The 18,369-nt window shown below is 44.3% G+C and overlaps 1 protein-coding gene across 5 annotated transcripts in view; it reads right to left on the minus strand.

The window, feature by feature from the left end:
* Positions 1-1,070: 1,070 nt before the first annotated feature.
* The window catches only part of IPCEF1 (interaction protein for cytohesin exchange factors 1), a 686,360-nt gene continuing 669,061 nt past the window's right edge, over positions 1,071-18,369 (minus strand). For all 5 annotated transcript variants that reach the window (XM_073672835.1, XM_073672839.1, XM_073672837.1 and 2 more), the window contains one exon: positions 1,071-5,193. In XM_073672835.1, coding sequence (XP_073528936.1) covers positions 5,020-5,193 — 174 coding nt within the window. In that variant the 3' untranslated portion in view covers positions 1,071-5,019. The remainder of the gene's footprint in view (positions 5,194-18,369) is intronic.

The raw sequence follows: 18,369 nt of genomic DNA on the forward strand, positions 1-18,369 counted from the left end.
ACCACAATCAAAAGACCATGAACCTAAGATGGCCGTTAGTTAAATATGAATTTAGTAAGTGTAACCTAAAGGTGCGTGCTCCACCCTCTCCCACTACATGTTTCCCCCTTTCTTTTGGTTCCCCCCAAATCTCCTCTATCCCGGCTGGGGCAGCACTATGGTGCCTTAAAGCCCCCCTCAGGACAGGAGTGGTGTAGTGTTGAATGGATGGCTGAGTCCTGAGAGGTGCTCCATCCTTACCTCGGAGAGGAGATACCACACCTCGGTCTGAGGTGCAGTACCCCTGTGGCGACTGAACCCTCAGCGGTGCCACAGTTGCCCCTCTAGCTGGCCTGGAGCAGTGTAGTGTTGGATGCAGGTGTTTGGGGTTCCGTGCAGCACTCCCACCTTACCTGAGAGAAGGGGGACACCACACCCCTGGGTGAGGTGCAGTACCTCTGTGGCGACTGAACCCTCAGGGGCGCCACATAAACAGCGCCAAAAATGCTGGTCGGGGACCTGAGCTCCTGCCCGAGCATTCCAAAAATACTCATCCGGCACCGAGCCTCTCGAGCACTGTGGTACGAGTACCGAATAGTGGTGAGCATGCTCGCTCATCACTAGTAGGGATGAAGAGGGAAGGTCTTTTTCTTTTTTTTGCCACATGTCTAGAACCCTTCCCTGTTTGTGGATTTGTGTGGTCTCCATCTTCATAGATAAGCTGTTGTAACCTCTAAACGTTCACTCTATGCAAACTGGCTTGTGGCAAACATTGCATCCTATGACAGGGCCACATTATTAGGGGGGCATCCATGGGTGTTTGGTGCAGTTGTGACAGTTTTCACTTACTCAAAAATGGCTTGCTGTTGACTGCATGGAGTTTTTGAAAAAAAATAAATATGAAATAGCCGTAAATTATTACCGTCATTTTTTTTGACTGGCATATGAAATGCAAGTTTTCATATTTATGGGATAATGTGACAACCTTAATATTTAAAATCCAAGAAAGAAAAAATGACGATCTAAAAGGCACTGTCTCACCGGATTTAGTATAAAAACTGTTTTTATTAATAAAACAACACATTTCTAGACCGGACAGATCTCTTTATCAGGTACAAATATGAACATAAAAACAGAGTGAATTCCATTCTTATAAGCACATAGACCAGGTATAGGTATTTAGATTCATTAACCATTTAATCCTTACCATGTAATCATATACCAATACAAACATATACTTTCTGTAAGAGGGGTAAGAGGGGCTGTCTTACTTCTACCTGCTCCCAAAATGCTGCGATCGACTTTAATCAAGCATTTCGGGGGTTAATGTGCCGGGAGCAGAATCAGCTGACACCCGGCAGCAATGTCGCCTGCACAGCTTCTGTGCAGGCGCGATCACCAAGGCGTAATAATACGTACCTGGTCTTTAAGGCCCAGGGCACAGGGACATATTATTATGCCTCACGTCAGAAAGGGGTTAAAGGGAATCTGTCACGCTTTGCCAACTAATCTGAGAAACAGAGGTTCTGATTCCAGCGATGTGTCACTTATTGCTATAGTTTTGACAAAACTACTGTTTTTTCATTAGGGGTTATCAATAGTGGACTAGTAAACCTGCTGCCATGTAGTCCTCTGTATTCATAAGCTCTGTCTAACTCTGCAAAAACCCCTAATGGGCAGCTTTCTGCCTATGCAAAGTGTACAAAGAAAGCTGTCAATCAGTGGTGTGGGCGGAGTTCTACAGAGTTCTGCATTCAGAGAACTGGTAGATCTGCAGCAGTTAAAACTGTGATTTTTATGAAAACTACAGCAAGCAGGCCAAAAAGTGACACATCACTGGAATCATGGGCTTTGCCCCTACATCTTCCTGCTCTCAAAACAGGTAGCAAAAATCTGTTGACAGATTCCCTTTAAGGAGCACACACATATTAGATTAAAGCTGTTCAATCCAGCCACTTTAGGAGCAATTAAATGAGTTTATGTGTATGGGCCTCCTGACAGATTATGATGTCACCGAAAAGGATCGGGCAGTTTTAATTTGAACATTCGTCCTGTTGTTCTCTTGGGGGATAAACCTGTGCCAAATATGTTAAGCAGCAGATTCCACAGCTGTCTAAGGTGTTTAGGCACCTTCGTCTTGCAAAGAAGATCTTTAACGTGCACTTCCTGCATCACTCCTGCACATATTTTTTTCCTTGAGTGTTCATGTTACGCAGTTTTTTTTCCTCTTTTAACAGCATATACAGATTAGACCTCGCTTAATCTTATCTCTGTTAGTCGATAGAATTGTAAAATATCCACCTAGAGACTAAGGGTAAGGCCCGACAGGGTATCTATTGTGACTTTCCTCCACAACCTGGCCACTCTGTCTGGCCTTAATCTGAAGCAAAGGGTGCTTTCAACATTGCATTTTGTCACATGCTTGGTGGCCTCGTTGGGGCATTTGTCCGAACCCCCCCTGCAAAACGGGATTTGGACATATACGCTTACAGAGCCATAGACTACAATGGTGCCAACAGAGTGAATGCTTGCTCTATCGTGCATCATTTTCAGGAATGCACACCTACTGGAGGTGGACACCCAGACGTAGCGTACACCTCCAGTAGGTGTATACACCTGAAAATGATGCACGACAGAGCACACGTTCACTCTGCTGGCACCAGTATAGTCTACGGTTCCGTTGGCTCATACATCTGATTTCCGTTTTTCGAGAATGTTCTGAATTGAGCCCTGACAGGGCCACAGCGCGTAAAATAATATGCAATGTAAAATTGGCCTTCGGGCACAATACATGGCAGTATTTCAATGAGTATTTTGAATCAGTAAAATGATAACTCAAGACATGGAAGAGATGCAATTATTTACTTTATAGTTTTTCGCTCTAAGTTCCTCTCTTGTTTTGGCTTACAGATACTAATGCAAAATACATGTAAAAATTTGCTGTTTGAAAGTGGCCTGGGCACCATGGCTCGCATAATGGCTGAAACATCACAAGTTTATCAGTTTTTTCCAATTTCAGATTAATGTACTCTGCTGGTATTGTCAGACACATTTAGTGATGCCTGCCATGCGTCAGCCTCCAATATGGCTGCATCCAAGCTGCTGTATTAAAATAATAATGGGAGTATCCCATGAACAACATTTAACACCTAGGCACAGGATAATGATAAATGTATGATCACCATGATTATGCGATTTGAGCCATGAAGTGCATGTGTGACCACATAAATCCATTTCTATCTATCGATACATCACTACACATATATGACTGCTGCTGCAAAAGACATTGAATGGAGCAACGCTGACAGAATACAGGACCCCGATTCTCATGATTTTGGGTGCCCTTGTGGTCAGAATACCATTGATCATACATTTATCACCTATTCTGTGTTTGGTGTGTCTCAGTTTCTAATTTTAATTTGTTCATACATTTTATGTACATATAATTACTTCATTTGAGCTTAAAAGGGAACCTGTCATCTGTTTCTTGCTGCCCAAACCTCGGGCATCATGAGTCAGATCCAGGCTTCATTTCTGAAATACCCCAGTGCTTCTGAGAAAATATACTTTAAAGATGCACCCCTTTGTGCAGCTCAGATTTGATTCATGCTGCCCGTAGTTTGGGCAGCATGAATCAGATGACAGGTTGTCTTAAATTTTAATAAATTTCAATAAATCTTAGTTGTAAATATTCTGAACAAATCATATTCATTATTTTGTAAACAAAAAATAAATGGAAAATAATACTCAGAATATCTGTATACAATGAATGCAACTTTGTCTATATAATTAAAATGCCATAAATCTTGAATAGCCAGGAAATAAATAAAATGAATGCAGAGAATTAGATTACTAGATTATTTTTACACTGCACAAAAATTAAAAGCATATTAGTGACTACTGAAATATACACAAAGATAGCCAAACATTCTGTAAGCTTACAGTGTCATAGAAATAGAAATGACTGACAAAGAAACATGCTGGTACAACAGTGCGTTCATTATATAACAAGTAATGTTATTCAGAGTGAACATACAATGCTTATTTTGTAAACTGCACATTTCTTAAAGGGTATATTCACACTCAGGTGTCACCTCACAGTATCCCCTGGTTGCTCAGTATCTGCATATAGCTTTCTTTGATTACTTGCATTCTGAGAAGCATCATTTTAGCCTGGCATTGTGCTTTTACCTGATGTGTAAAAAAACACTGCCACACTACATAATAAGCATTTAGCTATGTTATTTGTTTGAAAATATTGTTAATGGTTTCCAATTACAACCAGCAGAGTTGTAAATGCAGCTCTTGGTTCTGATATAGCCTATAACTCAAGATGAAGTGTCACTTTGGACTTTTTACACCGTGTTGAGAATGGTGATATTTTTTGCTTTAAAAGTTTTTAAATTGTGAATATAATTTTTTATTCATGAAATTTGATAAAAGAAGCATTGAAAGATACAACTTATGCATTTCCATGTTCATTTGTTTCTGGTTATTGGTAGTGTTGAGGATTGATTGCATAACGATACTTTAAACACCACAATAAGTGTGGACACTCCAAAATTAAAGTCGCTTTTGCTTCTCTTGACTTAAGATGAAGTGTCAGAAAATTATGTATCCTGGTGAATTTCAACTTACTGTATTTTCCACTTTTCCCAGAGGTATTTTAGTCAATCCAGTTCATAGGAATCATACTACTTTATCGGCCAATTGGCACTTTCTAAGTCCACTCAAAGACTGATTAAGATTTATTGTAGAACAGAAAATGTACATGATACTCAAATGCAATGAGAAAATGCCATAACCGGTGGTGTTTATTCAGGACTAATTCTTGGAGGTTTTAGCCTGTGATGCAAGGGGCAGCAAAAACAAGAAATATTTGAAAAATTTACATACATAGGGTGTGCAGAGAATGAACTTTCAGATAACTTCCCTTAGCTGCCTTCATTCATCTGGATGTTAAAGAAATCTTTGAAAAGAGGGCAAATATGTACAATTTTTTTTAAACAAGAAAACAGGGGTAATCTTTGAGAGTAATGTTCAACTACATGTAGTTTCTTGAGTGGTATTGTCAGCACAGACCTGAAGACAAGGTGGTGTGCATAGGTCTTGAAACAACATTGTGTTGCTATCTTTCCAATCTCTGTATTTTTCTCTAGTGATTTCACCACTTTCAAGGAGTTGGTTAATCATTGCCAAGTCATGTTCTTTGCACTTAAAAAAAATAAATAAAATAAATCAATATAAATCTAATAATGATAATATTACTTATTTCTGCATTATAATCTACTATGGATCTCCTAAAATCAGAAGAGCATTTTTTTCTTTTTAAAGGGAAACTGTCAGCAGGATTTCATCTCCAAACTATTTATATGTGCTGTGGTAAAGCGACTTGCTCAGCTCTCCAGAGGCAGACACAGGACACATGGTTTGGGTTAACTTCCTCCTGGTTTATTCTGTGGCATAAACTCCAGCAGTGTCCCATAAAAATAAACAGACCCTCTCGGGGTTAACGGAAAAAACAAAAAGATAAGGTATGACAGAGTCCAATAGTATGCGAGGCTCTGCTCGCTGCAGGTAACACACTTAAGTCCTCTGCAACACCAGTCCTCCGGTGTTGCTCTCTGGTTTCACCCAAACACAACCTGGAGATTTCACTCTCCAGGCCACACACTCCAGAGAAACAAAGCTGACTGAGCATTTAACCCTGCTCAGCCACACCCTGAGGGGAGGTAGGGGAATGGCCTCCCACCCTCTTTGCCATTCCCATAAAACCACACACTTTTTAAGAGAGTTAACTCCCCAGCATATAACATGCTGGCAGAAATTCAGTAGGTTTCAGTTCACACAGGAGAGCAACCTGAGTGACACACATCTCCCCTCGTATATTAGACCAGTGACTCAGTCACAGTGCATGTTGCTCTTTCAAAGTACAGCAATCCCTTTCCATGATAAGTCCATTCCTCATGTAGATCTGAAGCCTCCTTCACTCTATTCTGCACCTTGCCTCGCCTCTTCCTGCTTGACTGACAGCTTCAATGCTGTTTGATTTCAGGCCAAGGAGCAGTCAGGCGGAAGCGGCACTGAGTGGGAAATAAAGATGGAGTGACAGAGGCTTCAGATCTACAGCCTCTTTTGCATATCAATAAAATCACATTTCTCAGTAACAGAGGAATGGACTAGCCATGTAACGGTATTGCTGGACTTAACTTTGGAAGAACTGCAAATGCATATAAATAATTTTTGTGACATCCTGCTGACAGATTTCCTTTAAATAGTCATACATTATACTGTAACTTTATTTGCAGTAAGTTTTCTCTACTAGTCACTGCAAACACACAGAATTTCACCATGGTACTATATGGCTGTATAAAGATAAGCAAGCATTTTCAGTTCTGCTACAGAAAGACATCTGTGAAGATAAATTACAATTTATGCACACAGAATTTTACACCTACAGTCATGGCGGAAAGTGTTAACACCCTTGAAATTGTTCCAGAAAATTAAGTATTTCTCCCAGAATATTATTGCAATTACACATATTCTGTTATACACTTTTTGATTTCCTTTGTGTATATTGGAACAACACAAAAAACAGAGAAAAAAGGCAAATTGGACATAAATTCACACAAAACAACCCCAAAACATTTTTGAACCTCCACCATGTTTGACTGTAAGTACTGTGTTCTTTTCTTCGTAGGCCTCATTCTGTTTTTGGTAAACAGTAGAATAAGGTGCTTTACCACTATATATGTCCACTAGTGATGAGTGAATATGTTTGAAATCCAATCTCAAATGTTAAATTAAACACGAATATGGCACATTCGGATTCGTGATCGGAAAAGCGAGCATTTTTTCTTTAAATCAGCAAAAATCTGTAACATTCGGTGAAAAAGTGCAGGAAAATTATTGCTATGCAACTAAAGTGTTTTTAACACTTTGCTTAGCATACTGCTTGTGTATGATGAGAGGGGGGCGTGTTTGATGAGGGTAGAGGCTGGGGTGGGAAAGCAAACAGAAGCTGAGAGCAGCACCGTGCTTCTAATTTTTTTTCCTCTTTAACCTTATGTGTGCAAATCGCGCCAAGCCAGGAAGCATCCACACTGTTCAGGCACAAGTGCTTGAAACATTGGCTGCTGAAATCACATATCCTCTCTGTATAAAGAATGGCCATGTTCTCTGAGTGCCATTTTATGCATGTAACTGGTCACAGACGCTGCTGCTGGACCCTGCACACCTGTGTACTGAGAGATTATAGCTAGATAGGCGGTTGCTTCTAAGTCAGATAGTTTAGATAACTGTGTGTCTATGAAATCAACCTTACAGCAGATTTTTTTTTCTTGTGCTATTACTGAGGTCCAGACAAAAACAGCAGGACCCATGTCATAGAACTCTGTTGTGCACTGCTTCTATCGTGTTCCATGCACGAGTATCCCTTCAATCTATTTTTTCACTTGCTAATGTGATACAGCAAGCAAGCCCTACTAGCCCACCTTTTTTATTTTGTGGGGTTGAAATTCAGCTGTTTGCAGAGCTCCAGAGTGCAGAGTAGAAAACAATTTTTTTTCATTTGCAAATGTGATACTGCAACTATAGTAGTCCACCTTGTCATTTTTGGGGGGTGAAATTCAGCTATTTTCACAGTAAAAAAAAATATTTTTTCTGTTGCTTGCCAGAGTCCAAAAATATTTTTTTCTGTTACAAACGTGATACAGTCTGCTATAAGCCACCTAGTCCTTTTGTGGCGGTGAAATTAAGCAGTGTGTAGACTGAGTAAACTATTTTTTTCCGTTAAGAGTAAAAAATATTATTTTTTGTGACAAACGTGATACAGTACGTCATGTCACCTAGTAATTTTATGGCGGTGAAATTAAGCTGTATGCAGAGCTTATGCAGAGTAAAAAAAAAATTTGAATATCATCAAAAAGTTGATTTATTTCAGTTCTTCAATACAAAAAGTGAAACTCATATATCATATAGAGTCATTACAAACAGAGTGATCTATTTCAAGTGTTTATTTCTGTTAAAGTTGATGGTTACGGCTTACAGCCAATGAAAACACAAAAGTCATTAGCTCAGTAAATAAAAATAATTAACAAAAAACACGTGCAAAGGCTTCCTAAGGTGTCCCCTACTGAATGACGTTAGTAACAGAAGAAAGTATTCTGACTGTCTTGGAAGTCTTGATACCCCTCTGTCAGTCTATGGGAAAGATGTATGAGTTTCACTTAATGATGACCTTCAGTGGCCTAAACCATGGCTTTGCTTATGCACGTTATTTCTCAAAACGCATTGCAGATCAGGCCATTGCCCAACTCTGTAGTCATGAAATTCAAGGCGCAAAGAAAGATCTGTGTGTGTAGAAGCACAGCCGAGAAGTGTGAGCTGATGATGGATGGGCTGTCAGTGCTTATAGAACAAGCTGCATTAGAGGAGTTTCTTGGGAGAAATGACAGTCGGAGTAGGCACGGTTTCCATCTATGCCAGTCCTTTCACCGAACTAAAGAATATGCCTGTCGTGAAATACAATCGTCACCGAGAAGCAGTGTCAGACTGAAGAACATTGGGACCACCAGAGGATTTGATTCTGAGGGCCCACCTTTCTCCCCTGCTCAAGAGCCCCATAGCAGCTGCAAGTTTTGAGCTATGAACTCTCCTAAAGGAGAAGGGCCACAAATCACAAATAGTAGTTGGGCTGGGGTAGGAATACTGTTCTGGTTTGTCCACTGCACAATCTGCGTAGGGTTTGTAAAAATTAGCCCTACGGGCTGAGTCATGGTTGACGCAGGAAGTCACCATCCCAAGGGCCTCCAATCACAAATAGTAGTTAGGCTGGAGTAGGAATACTGGCCTTGTTTGTCCACTGCATAATGTGAATGGGGTTTCTAAAAATTAGCCCTATGGGCTGAGTCATCGTTAACGCAGGAAGGAAACGAGTTCTTATGGGAAGGGGGTGACGTTAACAGCAGTAACATGAATCTGCATTTTTGGTGAATTTAGGTTGGCTTGCTCTCATCTGGAGGGATTACAAACTGTGGAGATATCGAGTCCTTGTTGAATTTAATCCGAGTAATTCTGTCTGCATTTTCCGTGGAGAGGCGTGTGCGCCCATCAGTGATGATTGCCCTAGTGGAACTGAAAACACACTCAGACACCACACTAGCAGCCGGGCAGGCCAGCACCTCCAAGGCATATAAGGAGAGGTCAGGCCATGTGTTCAGTTTAGACACATAAAAGCTAATAGCAGAGGAAAATTGTATCCTCTATGTTCCTATTCCCTCTCTCACAATTAAACATATATGCAAGCAGTAGGTGAGTTTAGAAAATACATTAAAACGTAACTTTTACTATGTAAAATAAAATAAATTATTTCACTATTACTTAGGTACAAAAGACAACATAAAGAACAAACAAAACAGTTATAAAATTCCATAAACACCATTGGTATTTCCAGGTGTCATCTCTATACGAAATTTATAATTATTATCAATGGTGGTTCTATGCCTCTTTCATGCTATACATAAAAAAGGAGTACGTAAGTAAAAGGTAGATCTCACCCAATCCGTAGTATTTGAAATTTAGAGGGAAACGATCTCCAACGTACATATCACCAATATACCAGAATAACGCCAAGCGGGAAAGTGGCACCGTACCGTAAGAGGCCTGATTATCCCTAGCACTGTTAGATTGGCCCTAGTACCCCGATACTCCCGCCCTGACAAGGGCAGTCCGCAGCTATCCCTAAACGTGGATCACCCTAATGTTTTGAGGTACGTCTCCCGACTCGTTTCGCCTTTCCAGGTCCTTCAGGGGAATCTTGTACACATGTCGAGGGTAGCTTCCTGATAGTGGATCTCTCTACCCTCAAGGTTACAGCATCTTAGTAATAGACCTGCCTTCTTTCTGGTGCAGCATATTGTTTGTGCTGTCCCTCTTATATACCCATAATCCCTTTTACCTTAGCCAATGCACTGGATGGTCATATTTTTGTTCCGCCTCCATGTAGCCACATGATCTCAGGACACCTCTATAGTAGGTGAGCACCTGGTGCTTCAGCTACCATGTGCCCTCACACGTTGCACTCCACTATAGGTTTACGTGACCCGCACACGTCACATCCGGCTACATCCGGAAGGTGCGTGCGCTGGCTCATCACTGTAGCTTCTCTGCACGTCACGCAGGCAGCCGGTGAACAGCACGTGTTACGTCCGGCACGGGGCGTGCTTAAATCATATACAGTCCATTCAGTGGAACGCATACTCCTCTACGTGTCACGTACCTTCCATTTTCTCGCAAAACGGAGGCAGGGGGCAGGAAGGGGCTTAGACAAGAGGGGGCTCATTCTTTTTTAAAAAAATAAATAAAATTAACATTCACCCCTCCGTTATGATGAAAATAGATCCACATGCAAATGTTAGACGAAAGTTTGAATCTCATTCCTAACACAAACACCACGTAATGTATGTATCATGTGCATGTAGAATTATAATTAAATAGGAGTAAAAATCACATGTTGCAGGATTTTTTACATCACTTATGTTATGGCCAGGTAGTTAGCTTATCCCTCTAGACAGAAATAAGGGAGAATTGGAAACAGTGAAGCATGTCCATGGGTATAGACTATACAATTGATTTTACCCATAGAGATGATTAAGTTTACTGAATCTATCAAATAAATGTCATCCAGAGAATGAACATAATGGGAACTTAAAATATTTGGGATTTATATGACAGATAGAAACAAAAGAGCCACAATACCCGTCACAAAAAAGCAAGCAAAATTAAACTGTTCGTTTAAACCTAATGGTGACATTATTTTTAGCCTGAAAATCCATCTTACCTCCTGCTGCAAGATCAAACGATCCCAATTACCTCCTCTTGCCGGTTTCTCTATTTTGTCTATTCCGATAAATTTAAGCGCCTTTTTTGACCCTCCATGTGCATTGTTTATATGTTTTGCAAGGGGTGTGTCTCTCCTATGTTCTATATCACCCAAGTGATCACCCACTCTTCTCCTCAGTTCCCTCTTTGTTTTGCCGACATATTCAAGCCCGCAGTCGCATGTTGCTTTATAGATGACCCCTTCCGATTTACAATTGATGAAACTGTTTATAGTAAATGACGCTCCCCCTGGGCTGTGGAGTACTCGGTAGCCGGGCCGGTCGGTGCTGGGGGATGTCACGGTAGCAGTGACTCGGTCCGTGACCCAGGGCTGTCAATTAAAGGGAAAGTAAAAGGGGAAAAAAGTTTTTAGAGGTAATGTTCGTGACGCCACCTGTGGTATGTGGCTATATGGAGCCGCCGCTGCGGTGCAGATCCACTGGAGCTGATGGTGATGCAGCAGAGTTGGTTCAGCTCTCCACAGGCAGAGCTAAGCTCCAGGGCAGTATATGATGATTTTATAAGGAGGTAGATGTTGGTGCAGTGTAGTGCAGGGCAGGTGATGGCGCAGCAATTATTCAAGGACACAGTGGGGTGTAGTCTTCAGGTTTTACTCACAGTTGTTCAAGACTCCAGGTTGCAGTTACCGGTGTGCAACCACCCACGTCGTCCTGTGTCCTCTGGGGTAGGGATCCAGCAATCTCTCAGCTACCTCAGGAGCACTTAAACGGTAAAAACAGTACCCTGTTCTATGTACCTTTCCCGGTCGTCTCACTGCACTGGCTCTCACCCTCTTGCCCTGCACCTCACAATCAGTGTCCCAAGCCAGGGGCCTCGGGCCTCGTCGGGCGATGAGCAGTCCCCAGACCCTATGTGGCCACCTTTTCAGCGATGTAATTGTGGGTTTTAGCTGAAACACCTTGAAAATGCAGCAGCCTCCGGTTGCCTAGCTGAGCCTGGTTGTTCTCCACTAGTTAGGGGCCGTTCCCCTTCTGTGGCCTGATCCCTCCACGTCAGCGTGAATTCAGGCACACTGGTGGCCTCTGCACTCACCGTGCCCCTGGGATCCCCTCTGTTCCTCCTGGAGCCCTTCTCACTGCTCCTCTCTTCACTCTTTCTCCTGGGCCTCTCTGACTGGGCCCTGCTCCTTTCTCCACTCCTCCTGAGCAGAGCTCCTCCTGAGCTCCTGCTCCCAGCTCTCTCTCCTCTGTACTGTCTCCTCACAACTGACTGACTGCTTCTAGATGGTTCCCCTTCTTCTTATACTCTTCCTGTCTGTGCTCCACTAAACTTCTTCATCCACCCACCTCCTCTACCTAGTTCCACCCTCCATCTAGGGACCAGGGACTGAGCTCTCCCTTAGGAGCAATCTCGCCCTTCCCTACTGAAGTGGAGTGCATTGGATGTGGGTGTGTGGGTCCCGGGTAGTACTCCCTCCTTACTTGAGAGTGGGGTACCACACCTCTGGGTGAGATGCAGTACCTCTGTGGCGACTAAACCAGCAGGGGCGCCACATAAACTCTTCTTGTGTCACATTAGATTTAAAAGTCTTACCCTTCAACATTACTGGGCATGCTATATATCCTCCACATTTGAAACATCCCATCAGATTGCTCTTCAACCAGGTGTTTTGTTTTGGAGTTGAAAAGTAGCTTTTTACTAATCGATCTTTGAGGGATTTACCTCGACGGTAAGTGATTTGTGGGTAATGCCCTAGTTTTTCTTTCAGATCTGGGTCCGTTGTTAGAATTCTCCAGTGTCTATCTAGTATACTCTTTACTTCCTGTGACCCGTTTGAGAAGGTGGTGATGAACCTGATGATATCTTCCCCTGCATTTTCCTCTTTCCTAGGAACCAATAATTCTGATCTATTCAGAGATTTAGTATCGTTATACGCCTTTTTCAGCACCCTTTCTGGATACCCTCTACTCTTGAACCTCATACGCATTTCGTCAGTCTGTGTGCGGAATATCTCATCATTGGAACAATTACGCCTTATTCTAAGATATTGACTTTTAGGTATGCCTCTTTTCAGTGAGTTTGGATGACTGCTTTCCCATCTCAGGATGGTATTAGCTGAGGTCGGTTTTCTGTATGTGCAAGTTTCCAGGGACCCTTCACTGGTCTTCTGAATCAGCACATCCAGAAAAGCCAATTTGTCTGCACTATATTCATAAGTGAATCGTAGTCCTATGGGATTTTTGTTCAAATCCTCCATAAAGGATGAGAGCTCTTTGGTGGTGCCACGCCATATGACAAATACGTCATCTATATAGCGGGCCCACAATTCAATATTACCAACAGATTACGCATTACCATTCTCCTCGCCGAATACCAACCTCTCCTCCCACCAGCCCAGGAGCAGATTAGCGTAAGATGGGGCGCAAGGGTTCCCTATCGCTGTGCCCTTGAGCTGGTGGTCAAAGACAAAGAAGTTTCTTGTAAGACAGAACTCCAAAACCTTCAATACAAATTCATTATGCAATGAGAACTGCTGTCCTCTCGTAGTCAGGAAATAACTCACTGCCTCCAGTCCTTTGGTATGGGAGATAGACGAGTAGAGTGCCTCAATATCTGTACTTACTAGGAGACTCTCTCTCTTCACTGAGACACTATCGTTCTTCAACAAAAGGTCCGTAGTATCCCTAATGTATAAGGGCAAGGTTGAAACAAAGGGTCTCAGTATTAGATCTATATACTGACCCCAGGGGTGGATTAAGAGTAGCAAGGGCCCCGGGCAGTTTAGAAGACGCGGGCCCCCCCCCCCACACACACCTGATGTATCACATGTCACATGATCTCCTGTGATAGATCATGTGATAGTTCACGTGAAATTAATTTGGCACAATATTAATTATAATAATTTTTTTAGGCTGTATGCCCACTATGCGTTTTTTAAGAGTTTACGCAGCGGCAATTCCGCTGCAGAAACGCTTAAAAATGCATGGTAGAAGGGCAGCAATGTTCCCCAATGATAATCCGCATGTGCTGTGCACATGCTGCGAAAATTTCCGCTGCGGATTATCATTGCGGAAAAATCCGCAGCATCACCAATTATTTTGCGGAAGCGTGGCGTTTTCTCCGCCATATGACTTGCATTGGAACGCATGGAATCCGCATCACTGCATCTGTACATGCGGATTCCATGCGTTTCAATGTGCGGATGGTACCCGGGTTTGGAGAAGAGGAGACTCTCCTCCGGACCCGAGTACCATAGTACCTGTAAAAAAAAGAATAAAATAAAAAATAAATATTATACTTACCTTCTGATGGCCCCCGGTGTCTTTATCCGATGCATCCTGGCTTGCCGGCAGCTCGCGATGGTCTGAAAAGGACTTGTCGTGACGTCATTTAGTCATGTGACGGGTCACGAGACCGCTGATGTCGACAGGCCATCAGAAGGTAATTCTATATTTATTTTTTATTTTTTACCATTCTTTTACGGTCACACTATATAAATCCATGCTGGTTGCATGGATTTATATAGTGTGACCAAGTTGTCAAGCACTTTCCAAGTGATGCTAAAATCGCTAGGAAAGCGCTTGTCAACCCGCATGCTGAAATGCATGTGAAGAACGCTTCACTTCCGCTTGTCCCTGGCAGGAAAAACACATGTAAAATCTGCATGCGTTTTTTCTGCCAGGGAGATGCAGAAACGCTCAAAAAAAATCTGGAGCATTTCTGCATCGTGGGCACATAGCCTTACATTAATTGTATGACTCAATATTGAGCACAAGTAGCCATCTATACACGGCGGGAGGCCGCACGGCACCATCTATACACAGCGGGAGGCCACACAACACCATCTATACACAGCAGGAGGCCGCACGTAGCCATCTATAGACAGCAGGGTGCCGCACGTAGTCATCTATACACAGCAGGAGGCTGCACGTAGCCATCTATAAACAGCAGCAGGCCGCACGTAGCCATCTATACACAGCGGGAGGCCGCACGTAGCCATCTATACACAGCAGGAGGCTGCACGGTGCCATCTATACACAGCAGGAGGCCACATGTAGCCATCTATACACAGCGGGAGACCGCACGTAGCCATCTATACACAGCGGGAGGTCACACTGCGCCATCTACACACAGCAGGAGGCCACATGTAGCCATCTATACACAGTGGGAGGCCGCACGTAGCCATCTATACACAGCAGGAGGCCGCACGTAGCCATCTATACACAGCAGGAGGCCACACGTATCCATCTATACACAGCGGGAGGCCGCACAGCGCCATCTATACACAGCGGGAGGCCTCACGGCGCCCCCCCAGAGACAGCAGGAGGCCGCATGCAGTCACGCACACACAAACATATACAGACATATACACAGTGGCGTACCGTCAATGGCGGCAGACCACGCCACTGCTATGGGGCCCGTGGCCGGAGGGGGCCCGATAGGGCCCCCAGCAGCGTGGGAACGAGGAGGATAGGTGAGTAGGAGGTTGCATGCTGACTCGCCTCCTCCTCCACCTCCTCCTCTCCAGCCCATCCAGACTGGACAGACATGAAGCTTGGGTTGAGTGTACCCTCCGTAGCATTATGATTCCCCTCGGTAGTACAGAAAAACAAGTCCTCTCCCTCCTCATCTTTCTCCTCATCATCCATTGTTTCCTCAGAATATTGGCTAGGCTGGGTAGTATCACCCATTGGGAAATCTGGCTCCAAACCAACATGCCATGCACTCAAAGCTTCCTCTTTTAGATTATGCAGTCATTGTTTCAAGAGACACAGCAGTGGGATGGTTACGCTGATAATAGCCTGATCACCGCTCACAAGGTTGGTACTCAAAGTTTTCAAGAAGCTCACAAATGTCAGCGATCCACTCACTCGACTGTTATGTGTGGTGGCTGACTCTCAGTCTGACCGGCATGCTGAAGCTGTTATTCAGCTACTGCCCTCTGCTGTTCACTAATCCTCACCAACATATGATAGGTGGAGTTCCACCGCGTGGGCAGGTCGGTGACTTGGCAAATTCAAGCACTTTTGCAGCGCTGTAAAAGCAGCAAAAGCAGTAGAGGAATGGTGGAAATGGGCGCTAATAGGGCACACCTTCTCAAGTAGGTACGACAAGTCACGGAAAGTTTTCAGAAATTTCTAAACAACTAGGTTCAGCACGTCAGCCATGCATGGCACGTGTACCAGCTTGCCGATCTTTAAAGCCGCCACCAAGTTAAGCCCATTATCACAGACAACCAGACAGGGTTAGAGGTGCAGCAGGGAGAGCCACTGATTGGTCTGTTGTTTTAAAACTTGCCACAGCTCTGTTACAGTGTGTGCTTTCTGATATAAACAGATCAGCTTCAGCAGAGCGTCTTGCCACTTTGCCGATGCGCTGCTGCACAGGTCCCAGCTTGACAGTGATGGGGAGGGTAATTCAGCAGAAGATGGGGAGCAGGAGAAGGGGAGAGGGGAAGTGAAATATGAAGAGGTGGAAACCCTGACAGAAGTTGGGCCCGCTATTCTTAGCGTGGGTGGGATGTGTGATGTTCCAGTTTGCGCCTTTGTCCCACCCTCCACCAGGTTCCCCTAGTGTGCCATGACAGAAATCGTCCCTGTACACAACAATTTGTCCAGGTGTCTATTGTTAGGTGGACCTTACCGGTTAGTGAGAGCACAGTTCAGATTAACATGTGCTTATGTAACGCAGGGACGGCACACCGGGCAAAATAGTGGCAGATGGGAACACTGTATCATGGGGCAGCCACAGCCAAGAGATCACGGAAAGACTGTGCTCCCACAAGCCTAAACGGCAACATCGCCACAGCTAGCAATTTGGCAATGTGCGAGTTTAGTATTTGTGCCTGCGGGTGCGTGGCTGGGTATTTACGCTTTCTTTCCAAGCTCTCAGGCACGGACAATTGGACCCTTTGCTGGCACAAGAAAGTGGATGTGGTCGATGTTTGTTGTGTGTGAGCAACCGCAGCTTGTGGGCAGGAGGTATGAGCTCCTGCTTCTTGAACAGCAGATTCTGAAGGACATAGCCCAGACGACATGGCATAAGTCTCCACCGAACCCAAAAGCACTACAGATACTGGCTGGTGATGAGCTCATGCAGCCTTTATCTATCCCTCATCCCCTCAAGATGGCTGGACTATCATTGTAAATAGGCCCCTGTCCTTTGTGTCACCCCCACCTCATTGTAGATCATAAGCTCTTACGAGCAGGGTCATTATTTTTGCTTAAATTATTGTATTATCTTTAATTATGTTACTTATGACTGTTGAATATGAACCTCTGAATTGTAAAGCGCTGCGGAATAGGTTGGCGCTATATAAGTAAAGAGTATTATTATTATTATTATTTGTTTGACCAGCAGACGCAGATTTGGTACCCTGGTGTTCCGCCCACCTACTGGGGTGCTTGGCTGCCATGTGGTTTCTCATACTGGTGGTGCTCAGGTTGCCTTTGCCCTGGCCTCTGCTCAACTTGGTATGGCAGATGCTACAGACAACAATGTTTTTCTCTGAAGGACTTTCAGAAAAAAAAATTCCACACAGCAGCTAAACGCCCCATAGCCCTGACTTGGTGCACAGCGGGGGTGCTCTTGGGAACAGTTGACCCAGTTCTCACTCTGGGCAAACCATGACCCCTTGGTGCCTGTGTTGGTGCTACATTTCCATCTTCCTCTGTGTTGCTGTCATGGCTATGCGTGCCAATGTTCCAGGTTGGATCAGTGGACTCATCATCCATCACCTCGTCTTCTATCTCATCCTCCTTCCCAGTTGACATTGTAGGCTGACCTGATGGCAACTGTGTCTCATCATCAGCCTCCACCTCTGGAGACAGTAAATGACATTCCTCCAAGTGGCTTTCTTCTGGCCGTAGGTCCTCAAATGCTTGAGCATCAACGCACGCCACCTCCTCTTGTCCCTCTTCAATGCTGCATGGTGATAGGCCAGAGCCAACCAAAGGATATGCGGCACCCCAGGGGTCTGGTTGCCGCAGTAATAGAGATATTATGTCTGAGAGCAAGTGGGAGGTTTCTCTGGTCAGGATCCCTAAACATGCAACACGGTCCGCCCAGACCTAGGAAGGGAGGAATCTGCCCTTTCAAACTGGGTCTGGGGCGGGATTAGAGCAGTCAGAGTCAGAGTGGAGCTGCAGACAGCTCCAGAGACAGGGAAAGCAAGAACAGGAGCTCTGTAGGAGCAGAGGCAGAAGGCCAGGGGCTTTGAGCAGAGGTATAGCTCGCCCTGGCTGAGTACACTAAAACCGGACACAGGAGTCCGAGGCTGTGGGGACTGATCTACACCCAGCAGCAGAAACCAGCCGGCAGGGGATTCCAGGTCCTCTGGCCATAGAAGCCCGGAGGCTCAGTCACAAAGAAGGGACCAGCGCCGCCATCCAGGAGCGGAGGCTAACAGAAGGCCCCAAGTCACCAGCCATACGGGTGAGCACCACACGGTATACTCAGGGACGTGGGCTACTTGTAAACGCTGACAGCAAGGTAGCCAAGAAGAGTGCAGATTAACGGGGAGGCCTACAACTCCACCTGGCCAGGGGA

The sequence above is a fragment of the Phyllobates terribilis genome, unplaced genomic scaffold, assembly GCF_046119375.1.
Source record: "Phyllobates terribilis strain yellow unplaced genomic scaffold, ASM4611937v1 Scaffold_3__8_contigs__length_932513732, whole genome shotgun sequence".
Taxonomy (NCBI): domain Eukaryota; kingdom Metazoa; phylum Chordata; class Amphibia; order Anura; family Dendrobatidae; genus Phyllobates; species Phyllobates terribilis.